Genomic DNA, 17,853 nt, shown 5'->3' with positions numbered 1-17,853 from the left:
CACCTACATTTCCAAGCAAATACAAACTAAAAACTACAGTGATGCAATTAGCAATAGCAAGTATGGTTGCCTCTATATAATACATTTTACTCTATCACAAGGGTATATGTAAGTAATAGTAATGCTGTTATATCTGTCATATGGCATACATCATAATAATGGAATGATGGAAAATCTCCTAAAACCCACTGCTACACTAAGAGGTTAGGTTAGTAATCACTGGAACCCATGTTATAAAAGCAATAATACACTTGGGATTGTGAGTTTTGCATTGTGTGAATAATACCCGTAGCTGTGGCATAATCAAGATATACCACTGTCTCTTGCGCATTATTGCTTATTGTCTCCAATACACTCCAGGCTCAAACTCATTGGGGGTCACTGTGTTGGTTTAGGTTTTCTTATTTCACTGCTATTCTCTTTTCTACATGTTGTTCATGTTTGTACTTATCTGCTTGCCAGCTCCTTCTTCAGGCAGGACCTAAAGGAAGTGAAGCGCTCCACAGCCTTGTAGCCCTGAGAGGCCGGAGGACAACATTGTGGACAGAGAGGAGGAGAGACAGGGCCAGCATGCAAAGAAAGAAAGAAAGAAAGACAGACAGACAGACAGACAGACAGACAGACAGACAGACAGACAGACAGACAGACAGACAGACAGACAGACAGACAGACAGACAGACAGACAGACAGACAGACAGACAGACAGACAGACAGACAGACAGACAGACAGACAGACAGACAGACAGACAGACAGACAGACAGACAGACAGACAGACAGACAGACAGACAGACAGACAGACAGACAGACAGACAGACAGACAGACAGACAGACAGACAGACAGACAGACAGACAGACAGACAGACAGACAGACAGACAGACAGACAGACAGACAGACAGACAGACAGACAGACAGACAGACAGACAGACAGACAGACAGACAGACAGACAGACAGACAGACAGACAGACAGACAGACAGACAGACAGACAGACAGACAGACAGACAGACAGACAGACAGACAGACAGACAGACAGACAGACAGACAGACAGACAGACAGACAGACAGACAGACAGACAGACAGACAGACAGACAGACAGACAGACAGACAGACAGACAGACAGACAGACAGACAGACAGACAGACAGACAGACAGACAGACAGACAGACAGACAGACAGACAGACAGACAGACAGACAGACAGACAGACAGACAGACAGACAGACAGACAGACAGACAGACAGACAGACAGACAGACAGACAGACAGACAGACAGACAGACAGACAGACAGACAGACAGACAGACAGACAGACAGACAGACAGACAGACAGACAGACAGACAGACAGACAGACAGACAGACAGACAGACAGACAGACAGACAGACAGACAGACAGACAGACAGACAGACAGACAGACAGACAGACAGACAGACAGACAGACAGACAGACAGACAGACAGACAGACAGACAGACAGACAGACAGACAGACAGACAGACAGACAGACAGACAGACAGACAGACAGACAGACAGACAGACAGACAGTGAAAGATGGGGCAGAACCAGATCAGATGAGGAGCATGGGGCACGAACAGATTAGGGGAAGAGTATATAGAATTAGAATTGAGGGAAAAAAGGGATTGAGGAATGAAATAGAGAAGGAAGGTGTAGATATATGGTAGATGCACAATACATGGAAGGAGAGTTAGAGGAGAGGGGAGGATAGAGGGAAACGTAAAAGGGAGAAAACATGGTTAATAAGCCAAGAATGTAAAGCCAAGACTGACTGAACCGCAAACTCATGGTAAAGAGCTGCTTGACCTGATCCAAGACGGTTGTGTTGTATTCAGAATGTCAAGGACATGCAATTTCCTTCTGTGTCTGTAGTCTGAATGAATAAACTATACGAGATTAGGATCATCCTGATCTAAGATACCTAGGCTGCTTATTTAATACAATTTCTACAAGAAGAACAAGAGATAGTAAGGATAGCAATCTTATATTTTTACTTAGCAGTGGAATCATCTTTGCTAATCCAAAATACCATCATGTCAATGGAAGTTTGGAAGTACACATTCTTATCACATTTGAAACTACAAACTAATTTGTACTTTCTATTGCTGTTATATTTATGTACCACTAGGGAGCAGCAAAGTTACATCTGATTCCACTATGCTTATTCAATGCAACCTCCTCATGCTGTCACTGTGGAGCTGTACCAGCATTCAGCTACTGTAATTCAGCCCAAACATGAGGAAAAATGCATTCTAATATGCTGCTAATATTCTAACATGTGGAATCACAAACTCTCAAAACTAAAGGAAAATAATGGCTGACATTAAATTATTATTGAGCATCATTGAACTCCTTGAACACCTTTGAACACACTTTTGGTGCGAGTTTTCTACCAATATGTAATTGTATAATATTGTATAATAGTATGTATATGTATTGCTGATGAATTGAGTACAATGGACACATTGTGAGCTTGTAGATCTGCTATTTTCAAAGGATTTTAATACATGGGGCAAACTTGTGAAATGGGGTCTAATGCATTGCATAATAATGAGTACTTTTACTTTTGGTACTATATTTTGATGCCAATACTTTTGTACTCTTATTCAAGCATATTTTGAACACCGAACTTTTGCTTGTAATGGAGTATTTCTACATTGTGGTATTGATACTTTTTGTCAGTCATTTGTCATTTGTAGTGTCAGTATAGAGTATGTTCAGTACTCAGTACTGTGTGTAGTACGAGTATAGTACTGCAGTGAATTATTCTACAATTGTACTACAAATGAAGCGACTCCAGCTCCTTCTGTATCTCAGGGTATTTTCCCCACATTAAGAATGTCAACCATTTTCAATAATTCTATGGTACTGCTACTGTAGTATACTGACATTCCTTTTGTTTCTGACCCTCTCTGTCTGTCTGTCTCACTCACTCACTCACTCACTCACTCACTCACTCACTCACTCACTCACTCACTCACTCACTCAGACAAGGCACAGACAAATGTGTCTGTGGCAAAGACATGGTCTTGTCGGTGACACATTTTAGATTTTCTTTTTTACACACCATTAGGCCTATAATGTTTTTATTTTGAGCATAAGACGCAGTAACTGAATGTCAAGTCCACAGGTTTTCTTCAGGATATGTATGACATCGTTTTATTTGCAAAGGACCCCCATTAACTCTGAGAGTGTACACATGGAACCAAATGGACCCACTTTCAGAGTCACAGACCTGTTATGGTCATTTAGGGCTAGCTCTTCTAGCCAGCTTATATATTCTTCTGGTAATATTATTCACTAATTTTGTATGTCTGTGGCAAAAATGGCATTTTGACCAAAATGTCCACCACAAGCCAGCATGGTGATGACCCGTGGAATATACACACACATGCATTGAAGATTATATCCCTTTAGTCGCAGACGACAACAAAAATGACATATTTTATAGAACTGAATTTGCTGACAGAAATTGACACCTTTGTTTTGTGTGAAAAATAAAAGTATAAATGAGCACTGACCCTTCCTCCTCTGTGCAGCCGGTCCTTCATGATACCTATGAACTCTTTATAAGACAACTGGTCGTCATGGTCCTCATCGAAGATCTTGAATATGGTATTGACGAGGTGACGCGTCAGTTTCAAACCTGTGGCCACGTACACCGCCCGTGCAAATTCATCTGGTGCAGCCAGGAGGAGAGAATAGCAGTTAAAATATAATATACTGTATAAGGAATGAAGGAGGAGGAGGAGAGAATAGCAGTTCAAATATAATATACTGTATAAGGAATGAAGGAGGAGGAGGAGAGAATAGCAGTTCAAATATAATATACTGAATAAGGAATGAAGGAGGAGGAGGAGAGAATAGCAGTTCAAATAGAATATACTGTATAAGGAATGAAGGAGGAGGAGGAGAGAATAGCAGTTCAAATATAATATACTGAATAAGGAATGAAGGAGGAGGAGGAGAGAATAGCAGTTCAAATATAATATACTGTATAAGGAATGAAGGAGGAGGAGGAGAGAATAGCAGTTCAAATATAATATACTGTATAAGGAATGAAGGAGGAGGAGGAGAGAATAGCAGTTCAAATATAATATACTGTATAAGGAATGAAGGAGGAGGAGGAGAGAATAGCAGTTCAAATATAATATACTGTATAAGGAATGAAGGAGGAGGAGGAGAGAATAGCAGTTCAAATATAATGTACTGTATAAGGAATGAAGGAGGAGGAGGAGAGAATAGCAGTTCAAATATAATATACTGTATAAGGAATGAAGGAGGAGGAGGAGAGAATAGCAGTTCAAATATAATGTACTGTATAAGGAATGAAGGAGGAGGAGGAGAGAATAGCAGTTCAAATAGAATATATAAGGAAGGCCAGAGAGCGAAAGAAGCTAATCCGTTAAGCTAACCTGTCTTTTTTGTATTCACAAATGAAAGACAGACAGGAACAGGGGTTGGACATAGACAGAGAGACACAGATGCTAGGTTCATGGTTTACCTGTTGTCTAGTTACTTGACGCACTACACTGTTCTCTCTGCATTCTATGCATGTGAGTATTTACCTTGCTTATGGTAAGTCGATCTGGTTAAGTTACATTTGAAATGTAAGGAGTGATACTTGAATTTTATTGTTATTTTTTATGTTAAGCTTATGAATTGATTACATAGGACCTGAACGGTCCTATGTATTTTGCAAGAATAATTTTGTTGTGCTATCCCGGAGATGATGCTCACACACACACACACACACACACACACACACACACACACACACACACACACACACACACACACACACACACACACACACACACACACACACACACACACACACACACACACACACACACACACACACACACACACACACACACACACACACACACACACACATCACAGAGTGGTGAGAGAGCCACTTCATAATTGACAATTACCTTGTCCAATGGAGCGGGCAGCAAAGTTGTACATCTGCATGGCGATTGCAAAGTCCTCCAGGTTGTTGAGGAACTGGAAGAAGGAGCGGAACTCGTCGAAAGTGATTCCCTGAAACGACCAGTAAAGACCAGAACTCAACCAATCGGCCAAGGAGCAGTGTCCAAAAACCATAAAACCAAAAATGTTCGTCACACTACCTTTTTTCACTGATGAAAACTAAACAAAAACTAAGCTATGATGACTAAACCTAAGAATAAATATATTGACAATTTTGTCAACCATTAAAAACTAGACTAACATGTTAGGACTAGTGGAGTATAGATCCAGTAGAAATAAACAAAGCCCAACAAAGCTGTTGGGCTCTGAAAATAGCAGATCTACAAGTTTATAATGCGTGAGGTTGTAGATCGGCTATTTTTTAACCAAGTGTAAAATCAGGCATTAGAATGGCATCAAGGCCCGCCAAAATACATTTTTGTTGACAAAATCAACTGTTGATTTAGTGGACTAAAATCTTATATTTAGAAAGATTTAAAGATTTAAAATTAGACTAAAGGTAAAATATTTCACATGACTAAAATATGACAGAATTGTATTTAAAAAAAACTATGACTAAAACTAAATAAAAAATTGCTATCAAAATCAACACTGTTGAGTCCCACAGTGTCCCAGGGATGAGTCAAGATGATCAAATTATTTATTAGGAATAACACTTTGAGATGGAACGGCTTGTAAAATTGAGAATGATGACGAGAGAGAAAAAAAATGTAAATACATCAACTGTTGAAGAACGATCAGCTGTGCAACAGAGATCACCGGCCAACATCCAGAATCACGTGTCATCCAATACTTAATGACATATCCCATGAAATGACACAATTAAAGGTATGGTAAGTTATACTGTATATTTTTGGTTAATAACAAAATGTTTTTATTTTTATTTTATTTTTGTTATGGTTCTATATTATATATACCCTTTGTTCAGTAACAGGGTTCTCCCTGGTCTCTCCAGCTCTTTAATAAACAAAATACATTTTAAAGTGGGTTGCCAATATAAACCAACCAGGAGAGAGTACCCATGAATCGGCTTCAATTTTAAAGTGTTACAGTTTCAATTTAGTCAATTTCTTTGTGTCATTACTTCCAATTAAACTATCCTGTATCCTGTATGAGTTCTCTATCCTGATTGAAAAAAATGTGTATCCTGGCCTGAAAATGCCTTTTCTGTTTACTAAAGAACTGGAGACACAGGGGGACCCCTGTTACTGAACAAACACTATAGCGATAATATTATGATCAGAATATAGAGCTATTTAACATCAATTTGAACAAAAACATATTGCGTAGTCACGTACCCTACCTTTAATGTCACAACACTGCCATTAATGGTGTAGTTGTATTTGCATGATGTTGTGCTTTCTACTGTAAGCAGCAGTGCTTTACCCCACAATATACAGTATGTGCATACAGTGATGTAAAGCCATTCAATCCACACAGTGCGTGACTGTTAGAGAAGTGACTTTAAGTGAGGGCCTGACTGTTAGAGAAGTGACTTTAAGTGAGGGCCTGACTGTTTGAGGAGTGACTTTAAGTGAGGGCCTGACTGTTTGAGGAGTGACTTTAAGTGAGGGCCTGACTGTTAGAGAAGTGACTTTAAGTGAGGGCCTGACTGTTAGAGAAGTGACTTTAAGTGAGGGCCTGACTGTTAGAGAAGTGACTTTAAGTGAGGGCCTGACTGTTAGAGGAGTGACTTTAAGTGAGGGCCTGACTGTTTGAGGAGTGACTTTAAGTGAGGGCCTGACTGTTTGAGGAGTGACTTTAAGTGAGGGCCTGACTGTTTGAGGAGTGACTTTAAGTGAGGGCCTGACTGTTAGAGAAGTGACTTTAAGTGAGGGCCTGACTGTTAGAGGAGTGACTTTAAGTGAGGGCCTGACTGTTAGAGAAGTGACTTTAAGTGAGGGCCTGACTGTTAGAGAAGTGACTTTAAGTGAGGGCCTGACTGTTTGAGGAGTGACTTTAAGTGAGGGCCTGACTGTTAGAGAAGTGACTTTAAGTGAGGGCCTGACTGTTAGAGAAGTGACTTTAAGTGAGGGCCTGACTGTTAGAGGAGTGACTTTAAGTGAGGGCCTGACTGTTAGAGAAGTGACTTTAAGTGAGGGCCTGACTGTTTGAGGAGTGACTTTAAGTGAGGGCCTGACTGTTTGAGGAGTGACTTTAAGTGAGGGCCTGACTGTTTGAGGAGTGATTGTAACTTTTTCGTGGATGCAATTATGCTTTCAGAAAATGAGATGCTAATGGCCTATGAAGATGCATCGTTTGTGGGAGCTGGAAGGACACTGCTGACACATGCACTGTGTAATAAAGGCTACAGTAATAACATGATAGATAGATAGATAGATAGATAGATAGATAGATAGATAGATAGATAGATAGATAGATAGATAGATAGATAGATAGAGATAGATAGAGATAGATAGATAGATAGCCCTGCTGCTAGTGGTCGGATGTATAACACCAACCTGCTTCTTGTACAGCATGTAGAGAAGGAAGGGATAGAAACAATGTAACCGCAAGCATTGCATGTTGACATAAGAAAACCTGCTGCCACAAGACCACTCTCTCAGATTTGATTGAATGAAAATCACATTCACAATGTTGATATGGTGTGGTCAGCAGTGGCATGGGCCCATGGGCCCATAGCAAGAAAATAATATTTTCGTACAAAAAATAAAAAAAAATCACAATGTTATTGTGATCACAATTTTTATTTTGTATACTTTTCCTTCTTTTCTTTTTACATACTAGTATACTATACTACTGTATCATCATAAGAACAGCTATGACGGTGAGCATGGAAATTGTGCTTTCCATACATGCACGCTTTATTTATATCTTAAGTAAAGCATGATTTAAGTATTTAAATCTTTAGTGGATACAAGGGGGTGCTTCACTGACAAAAAACGATTGACAGAGATGTCACTGTAATTGCTGCATGGTGCATGCACGTGCATGCTCACTGATTTCCACAGTGAGTCCAAAGTTTTGGAGGCTAGTGAAAAGTGTATTGATGTGTGGATTGAAACATGAATCTTCCAGGGCATTGATCTGCAATTACAGCAAGAACAGTTTTCCACTGAGGCAGCTGATCAGTACAACCATCGATTGGTAAACTGCTTTTGTGCTGACTATGGGCTCTTCTCTTCAACACCACCCTACTTTCAATTCATACACTTGCAAATAATATTATCATCTAGAACTTGATAGAAGTTACACTAGTTCAAGTGTGGGTTACGTAAAAGGCTCTTTGATGGTTGCTATCGAAAGAAAGGAGAGCATTAAGCCTACTTTTTATTTACCATTTACTATTATGCGACAAAGTTTAATTTAGACTTTACTAACTTTACTCTTTTTCCCCTCTCTGACTAACTTACATAGCTGAGTTTACAATTTACAATTTACATTAAGCAAGAACAAAAAAGCATGGCAATACATCATATACATACAAAGAAGTTATCATGAATCATACGTAAGCTAAGAATGTAACATTGGAATATCTATATAATGAAACTATGCATATACTATATAGTGCTATGTTTACATAAAATGCTATAAGTCTACATACACTGCCATCTAAATCTATCTACATAAAATGCTATCTAAGATACATAAGTTGAGCCTTTGCATACGCCTGTATGAGGTCGAGGCTAGGGCAAGTACTACGGCAAGTGCTATGGGCTAAGATGGAGTCTGAATAAGTGCGTGTTCAGACTGCGGCTGAAGATTGGGAGTGAATCTGTAGTTCTGATTGCAATGGGAAGTGCATTCCATAGTTTTGGAGCCAGAAGGGAGAAGAGTTTGGGATGTGTGGAGCGTTGTCCCGGCGTTTTTAGTGAGGGTACTTCCAGCTTCCCTGCGTCGGCTGATCTGAGCACTCGGGAGGGTTTGTAGGGTGCGATCAGACGTGCAAGATATGGTGGTGCCATACCTTTGGTTGCTTTGAATGCCAGCATCAGAATTTTGTATTCTGTGCGGGCAGCGACCGGGAGCCAATGGAGGGAGCAGAGAAGGGGAGTGACATGAGAGAATTTTGGCTGGTTGAAGACCAAGCTAACTGCGGCATTTTTTATCAATTGGAGAGGCTTAAGTGCGCATGCCGGTAGGCCAGTAAGGAGGGAGTTACAATAGTCAAGTTTTGACATGACTGATGTCTGGATAAGGAGCTGGGCTGACTCCTGGGTGAGGAAGGATCTAATTCATTGTAAACCTACAGGATCGAGTGACAGCTGTAATGTGTGCTTTGAACGACTGTCCAGGACGACGCCAAGGTTCCTGAGTTCCTGCGTTTGTATTCAGCGACAAAATGCCACAATTAGTCAATCCCAATGTTTGTTCCAGGTTTTGGCAGTTGACCATGGCCTTCAGAAGAATTGGGGATTTACACATTTAATTTAGATGTACCCAGGCTAGTCAGGGTTGTGTACTTGATGCGACAGTATTTTCGGTATCGCAATATGGGTTCTTAATTTAATTTTATATTATTTTGTTTGACCAGCTGGAGGGAGCTATGTAATGAGTGCCTTCGCAGTGATGATGTGTGCAGGCTGTTTTTGATCTTTAGAACATCTCTCCTGTAACAAACCTTAGCAGGTGTTGTAGCAGAATATGTAGATCGGCTATTTTTGCTAAATAATTGTAGAAGCAAGTATACAGGGCTTAAAGGCGTAGTAGGAGATTCAATGGAGTCTCAGAGGGCCCGATTAAGCAGGTGAAATCTTATTACATCATATTACAGTTTTTAAGAGGTGGAGGCGTGGGCATATTACAATTATGGGCATGGTAAGAAGCGCTTTCGACACCCCATGGTGTGAGCAAAACGGCCTTGAATTAGTCATGGGAGTGTTTATAGGAGTGTTTAAGGCTTACCCAATGAACATGTCCGTACTATTCTCTTTACGAGTCAGCTGATCTCACATACGGAAAACATACGGAATGCGCCCTTTGCTGGAGTGGTATTACATTTCTGCAGGCTGGCACCGACATGACATGACTTTGTCATATTTGGGTTAATTATTCCTATTGCACTGCATGCTGTCACCTCAAAAGAACAGATCCACAAGCTGTCACAGCCATGATGTACATAGCTTGTAGGCCTATGTCTCTATTTTGTTAAGTAACTTGCGGTGTTAATAAAATGGAAAGTCATTACAGCGGCGGCTATAAAGGGAGGGAGATATACGCACATCATCACTTCATTTGTTTCTGTTCTAAGCATGAAAAAGCTGTAAAAATCTTTATTCTAGTTCATTTGATTCATAAATGAATAAGTAAGCCTTTGAAATGGCACCTACCTATACCTTTCAGATCGGAATGGAACTGCGAGTAGATAAGCAGCATATGGCTGGCAAATTGGCAATCCATGCGTAATGTTCCCAGAATCGTCTAACCCCCGAACATACAAGTTCGTTTGATATTGTTTAATTCGATAACAATAGAACCATGTACCATACAGCGAATGAAAGCAATATTCCTAAGGAATATGGAGATTTTTACATTTTAGAAAACGGTTGAGAAACGAGAGAATTATGGACATCCTAAATCTCAACAGTTGTATGTGAGACCATACCACTACATCCCGACACTCAGGACAGATATTGCTGCACGCATGCATGCACTGTTGCACACACCCTCTTTATTTGTTTCTATTGAAAAACACCAGTAAAATAAAGTGTATTGTATTTTATTTCATTCGAGTCACGACGAAGGAATGAGTTGAAATGCCACCGGCACCACCTACGTGCGCCATGCGTATTGCTGCGGCCCCGATGTTATAGTCTTCACTCGTAGCATTTTATTGAAGAAGAATTGAGTCGGGTGTGATACAGCGTATGAAAGCAAACTTCCCAAGGATTCTGGAGATTTAATTTTTAAAAAAGGTTGAGAAATGAGCGATATATGACCCTTTACAATCTTAACGTTTGAACAGAAAGCCGCCCCTCTGTTGCAACAGGAGACGAGCTGTTGCTCAAGTGTAAAATCAAACAGTGCTTTTTGCATTTAAGAGGTGGTCAGACCCAGGTGGAATCGGTATGCGCTGAGTGTTTTTAGGTCAAGGGGCTTAATAGCAAATAGCGCAAAGCGAAAATAATTAACATATGGACACTCCCCCAATGCTAAAATATTCAGGAACGTGGTATTCCATATGAGTGAGCGTTCACCACGGCTTCCATAATACGAAAAGGCGCAGAGCGAGGCCAAAATCTGTATTACCGCATGGGTTTTTCGACTTGCTTAATCGGGCTCTCAATCTCCATTGAATCTCCTACCGCCAGTCATCAAATTATTGGCTTAGGAATGCGACAAAAACTAAAGAATCTCCATGAATACAAGGTGTGTAATTGATAGAAAATAAATGCTCACAATTCTTATTTAATGAATGAAAACAATTTACATTTAAAGGTTGAGACGATGGGAATGGAGGATATCCTCAGTAGCGATGGGAACAGTCAACGTTTATCTAGATTTTAAGTCATGCCATTATTTTCAGTGTGGTTCTAGTCTACAGTTGGTTCATGTGTAGAGCTGTGTCTACTTCAGCAAATACACATGGTATAGAATACTGTCTTCAGCTTGTCTTGCAACAATCGGGCAGTACTTTACGAGGCAGTGTCAGGTAAATAGTTCAAATTGAACACATTCGCTGCTCCTAGTGCAGGAATTTAGTGCATGTATGTGCATAAGTGTGTGTAAGAAAGACAGGCAGAGAGATATTCCTTGTTTGTGTGTGAATCCATTTGAGTGTACACATTCATATGCAGGTATTTGCCTGAATTTGTGTTTGTGGAGAGCACTGTGACTAAATGTAGATGAATTCCTGTGTGTGTGTGTGTGTGTGTGTGTGTGTGTGTGTGTGTGTGTGTGTGTGTGTGTGTGTGTGTGTGTGTGTGTGTGTGTGTGTGTGTGTGTGTGTGTGTGTGTGTGTGCGCGCGTGCGTGTGCGTGCGTGTGTGTGTGTGTGTGTGTGTGTGTGTGTGTGTGTGTGGGTTCAGTGGAGCGTTGAGGTGTAGAGAACCACAACAGCCTGGGGCAGAGCCAGTGGTGGGGAACACCTGACACTGGAGATGGCTAGTAGGATGGATCAGGGGGTTACGGGAACTGGAACAGTATAGAAGGGCTAAGTGGAATGGTGAGGGTTAGGAGAGGGGATGTCACTTCCTCACCACTCTGTAAGGCTGAGGCCTGTTCAAATCCGCACATGCATTATTATATTATATTGTTAATTAACTCTGAGGTCATTCGGTTAACCAGAATTACACATGGATCAATACAACACTGGGGATCTTACAGTGTATAGACAATAATTGTCATAATTCCGTATCTATTTGTGCAGTGCTGAGTAGTACGATAAAACTATACCTCCATGGGAATAAGAGTATTACATAATTGTGGTAAAGATATAATGGATTCCTTCTACAACCGATCCTACTCCAATTGGCCAAAGGGGGGGGTGTTATAGCAATCGTTTGAACAGGCATAACTAATCGTTTGGCCAAAAGCCATGGATCATGTGCCTTTACTCATGCATTGACACCAGTAAGCTCCGCCCTCAGATTTTCGACAATTTTGAGCAGTTTGAAAAATGCTTAAACCTGATTTTAATTATTTTATTATTATATATATATATAGCTGCAAGCAGCGATATCAGGGGCCAAGGAATGCAGCAATAAGAAAAAGACTATATAGAGCGTCGCAGTCCCGCCCCCTTTCATGAGAGACCCGGAAAATAATTCCCTGTTAATTTTCCTCATAGACTTTTCAAAAAGTACATTTTTAAAGACGTTTACAGTGCAGACAAAGCCAACTCGAGTTGTGAGAAATCATGACAATAAACACAATGTTTTGGGCCGATCAAATAATTAGAAAGAAGAAAAAAAGGCAGGTTACAACACTTATTTTTTTATTTTTTTTTAACAAATTATTTGATCTGCCCAAAACATTGTGTTTACTGTCATGATTTGTCTCAACTCGAGTTGGCCGAGTTGTCCGCAGCGCAAACGTCTTTAAATAAAAACTTTTTGAAAAGTCTATGAGGAAAATTAACAGGGAATTATTTTCCAGGTCTCTCGTTGTCATGAAAGGGGGCGGGACTGTGACGCTCTATACAATACGCACAATAAGTGTTCATTTAAACTTTTGTAGAGGTTTTACTGAAAATCTGGATCTCAGTCCGGGTTTTCTTAGTAATAAAAATGACAAAATCAACAGGAAGTTAACATTTTTATAAAAAATAAATAAAAAAGCATGAGTTTTGGTGACGTTTTATATTGTCTATTTAGTTTAGTTTGTTTATGTACTAAAAGAGTGACTTTGAGAGCTATTTCAGCGTACAATGTAAGTCAATGAGGAGCATATTTGAATTATCAATTTCTAATCACTGGAACAATTTTTTAAATTTCGTGTCCACATTTGGAGTTACATCATGGCAAGGTAACTACACAACCCAAACCTCTATACAAACCTCTACAAACCTCTCTTAAAGTGGTCTTACCCTTTAAGTTCAAAAGCTCAGAAGTCTCTCTCTCTCTTTCTCTCTCTCTCTCTCCCGCTCTCTCTCTCTCTCTCTCTGTCTCTCTCTGTCTCTCTCTCTCTTTCCTCCTTTGTCCAAAATGATGTCACATGCGTGTGTGTGTGTGTGTGTGTGTGTGTGTGTGTGTGTGTGTGTGTGTGTGTGTGTGTGTGTGTGTGTGTGTGTGTGTGTGGAATGATGTGGGTCAAATGATTATGTAAACAGCACAGCTGCTAGAGTATAGATTAATGAACAACTAGCATATCCATGTGTTTCTGTTCACTGGGACAAGTATTCACACACAAAGCACACATCATGTAGGCCTATGCATGTATTAAACACTGACAGCTGAAACTCAGACTACTGCGAGTTAGAGCCATAATGTTAAAAAACAATAAACATTATAGTGTGAGGCACTGTCTCTTGACAGGATGACTCCTGAGGCTGAGTTTCTTAAGAGAAACATAAAAAGTAGACTTGGCTGCCACATGACGTCATGTCTAAAAGCCAGACGTAAAAGCTAAAAGACAGAGCACAGCTTTACAGTATGGGCTATATCTTGCACCACCCCTTTACCCTTATCCCTATACTTATTTGCCATTTTTTACTATTTTAAAAAACATTTTCAAATAGTTCAAATAGCCGATCTACAAGCTCACAACGTGTAGGTGTAGATCGGCTAGTTGGACTATTTGAAAATTATTTTCAAAATAGTAAAAAATGGCAAATAAGGGTGGCGCAAGATGGAGCCCTATGTCCAATCACATTATGCCGGCTAGTGCAAACACCCACGCCCACCTATCAGCTGTCTATAACTGTCCTGTTCTGTTCTCAGCAATAGTCAGACCAGCTCCAAGATCAAGGAGACCCCAATAAATCAAGCTCCACTTAGACAACCTCAGGTCGACATGCTGCTGATCCCTCATCTCCTCTGCTTGCTGGGCCTGGCTCTAGGCACAGTGCACACTGCTGCCTCGGCTGATCGTGTTAACTGTCCAATGTTCTGGATCAGCTTCGATAATCACTGCTACAAATATGTAGCTACAGGTATGTACTATGTTTTGGTGCAAAGTAACTAAGTAAGCAAAGAAATAATAAAGTGCTGCATTTCAGCAATTTATACTTAGTTGTACTTAGTATACATGTATCAGTACTTTATACTTCTTCTACTTTTCACTCATTATTTAAAAACTATAGTCATTAGTTGCTTCGCAGATCTAAAATATTATTACAAAACATATTATCCAAATGAGCCTTATTTTTCCTGCAGGTTTTTTAAAACTTGATGCATGATGAGCATGTAGATAGGCAATGTTTTTAATATGTTGATTTCTACATTGATGTATTGCTTTTATTTAAGTAAAAGAAAATTCCACCACTGCAGATATGACCTGGATCGATGCTGAGCTGAACTGTGTGTCTGAAGGTGCCAACCTGGTGTCCGTCCACAGTGCTGGGGAGGACACCTTTGTCCGAAACCTGATCAAGAACTTTGACCCAGCACAGGGATTGACCTGGATTGGCATGACTGACATTCATAAGGAGGGTAGCTGGCTGTGGTCTGATGGGTCCAAAGTGAGCTACACCATTTGGACAGCGGGAGAGCCCAACAATGATGCTGGAAAGGAACACTGTGTGCATACAAACTATCCTGTACATGGAAATACATTGAATGATGGACCATGTAGTAGGACTTATCCTTCTGTTTGTAAATCTCGTTCCTAATGACCGGTTCAATTTAATCATTGACTTGAACTGTGTCTGCGTAATAAAGGTACATTCAATCTATTTGTGTTTACAGATGCAAATCTGTGTCTCCATTGTAAAGGAAATTCACATACTGTTGTAAACTCAACTATTCCACCGCATCTGTCCGAAATTCTGTCACAATGTCATTTTAGTCAAGACCTTTAGAAGAATGTTGGAACAACCCCTGACTTCAACTTTGTTATGGTTGAAACTGACTGTAATCTTCCATTACAGTCTGCAGATCTGCATGTGTGTGTGTGTGTGTGTGTGTGTGTGTGTGTGTGTGTGTGTGTGTGTGTGTGTGTGTGTGTGTGTGTGTGTGTGTGTGTGTGTGTGTGTGTGTGTGTGTGTGTGTGTGTGTGTGCGCATATGGGATGGTGTGGGTCAAATGGTTATGTGAACAACACAGCTGCTGGACTACATTAATGAACAACTAACATACTAGATATGCAATAAGACATGTTTCTATTCACCTGGACAGTTATTCACACACAAAACACACATCATGTATGCATGTATTAAACACTGACAGCTTAAAGGTAGACTACTGTGATTTGGAGCCATAATGTTATAAACAATAAACAATATACATTCCGTGCTCATACGGACAAACAGACAGACAGACAGACTTTGACGTGGCCAAAAAAGGTCAAAAAGTGGACCGAGCAAATCATAAAAAATGTATTAATTGAGAGATCTTTTGACGAATTAATGTGAGCTTCAGTTCCTGAAGGATTCTCACGGCCCTCTACCATATTGCCGAATTTCGTGAAGAACGATAGCACAGAACTGCCAAAACTGCAAAAATGGAGATTAGCCGCCACGTTGTGAGCAGAGCCGGATTAACAATGGAACTAGGTGGAGCTTAAGCGCCAGGGCCCGAAGCTTGCAGGGCCTGGTACGAGACTATAGGTACAGCTGTTGCTTCTGTCGAAAAATATAACGCAACACAGGAACCCCCGCTAGTGTTTTTGGTCTTCTCGTCTGACAGTTTCTGTAGCAGTTTTCGGGAGTCGGCTTGGGGGGGTTCCCGACGGCTGCGCGTCGCTTCCTCCTCCGACAGAGGGGAAGCGAGTAAGCGACGCCGTCAGAAGCCCCCTCGCTCAGGAAGGAACTACCCCTGGTCTAATCTCTCTTTTGGGTTTTGAGCCAATACGTTTGGGAACCACTGCTATAGACGCTCGGGCCAAGCAGCTGGATGCAGTGCAGTGAATCTGAACCCCTAGACTTTACACCACACATCACCACACGAGCACCCTGGACCATGTACACTTATACTACTTATACTACTGCATATTCCCCTTGACATAGACATATGCAGTGTTCAACCCTGTTCTGACGTTCAATCTGTTGGAGTTATGGCCTATTTGAGTATTGGCCTAGATACATGTCCTGTTCTCAGCAATAGAGGTGTGTGCATAAAATAATGCATATTATCTGTGATCATTGAAAGGACAGAAGGGAAGGGTCGGAATTCACTCTTCGCTAAGTCCCACCCAAGCCCGTTGTTGGCCAATACCACGTTAGCGACGGTTACTAAGGTAGAAAACTGGTCACGCTTGCAATGCTGGTCAAATACCTGGCTCTCAAAGTCAGTCAGTTAGCACATAAGCGAACACAACAAAAGCTGATTCTGACAGTTTATGACATCAGGAAAACTTTTCGTCTTTTGATAGATTTATAAAGTAACTATTTTGGTTGGAGATATACAGTGAAGCGGTTCTGGTGTTCCCAACTCTCGTTTGTAAACAAGTCTCCATGCTGTTTGAGCACCCAGCTGCAGTCCCAGACATTTCTCCTAAAGTGTCTCCCTCAAACGCGTCCAAAATTGTGTATGGTGTTTGCGACAAGTGGACGAGATCAAATACATTTGTTTACATCCAACGGCCTGGATGGAAGGCTGAGACCGAGGCTACTTCAGAAGTGTGTGTACAGATTTGGACCAATCAGATCGTTTTGTAGGCAAACCGGAACTTCTTTCCACACAAACTTGTCAGGGTTGCCAGGTCTGCTTATTTCCCGCTACTTTTGGCTTAAGGCTAATAATTAGTGTATGTAATACATTACCAAAACATTAATTATCATAGACATAGGCCTACATAGTATTTATAATGATAAATGCATACAATCTTTTTATTATGATTATATATGGTCATATTATTGTGTTTGTTTTGGCTTGTTTTTCTTGATTTGCCTTTAAGAGTTGGCTTGTTTTTGGAGGTGGGTTGGCTTATTTCTCTCACACAATGTGGCAACACTGAAGTCAAAACAAAAACAGACAAGACAACGTTGACATTTTTTATTAAAAATAAAAGTGAGTGAGTTTTCCTGATGTCATAAACGGTCAGAATCAGCTTAGTGTTCTAAAAGAGTGACTTTGAGAGCTGTTCCCCCGTTACAATGGAAGTCAATGAGAGCCTATTTTTATTTCTAATATGTACTATTAAACTGCACAACGGAGCGAAATAATTCATGGAACGGACTAGTTTGCTCATAACAAGGTAAGAAAACAAACCCTCTTTCTGAGGTCCACACATGCTGTACAGCAAATATATTTATTGACACTGCTTAAACATTTTGACCAGCATT

General features: G+C 40.5%; 1 protein-coding gene across 3 annotated transcripts in view; it reads right to left on the bottom strand.

Moving 5' to 3' along the window:
• micu3a (mitochondrial calcium uptake family, member 3a) overlaps nt 1-17,853 on the bottom strand; it is a 70,023-nt gene that overhangs the window by 2,017 nt on the left and 50,153 nt on the right. For 2 of the 3 annotated variants that reach the window (XM_079499398.1, XM_079499399.1), the window contains 2 exons: nt 4,953-5,061; nt 3,534-3,691 (listed from right to left, as the gene is read on the bottom strand). In XM_079499398.1, coding sequence (XP_079355524.1) covers nt 3,534-3,691; nt 4,953-5,061 — 267 coding nt within the window. Of the gene's footprint in view, nt 1-135; nt 517-3,533; nt 3,692-4,952; nt 5,062-17,853 lie in introns of those variants that run through there. The other variant, XM_079499400.1, reaches the window with a different exon arrangement.

Source organism: Electrona antarctica (genome assembly GCF_951216825.1).
Source record: "Electrona antarctica genome assembly, chromosome: 4".
Taxonomy (NCBI): Eukaryota; Metazoa; Chordata; class Actinopteri; order Myctophiformes; family Myctophidae; genus Electrona; species Electrona antarctica.
Note: the sequence above shows the minus strand (reverse complement) of the source record. Positions and strands in the feature narration are given on the sequence as shown.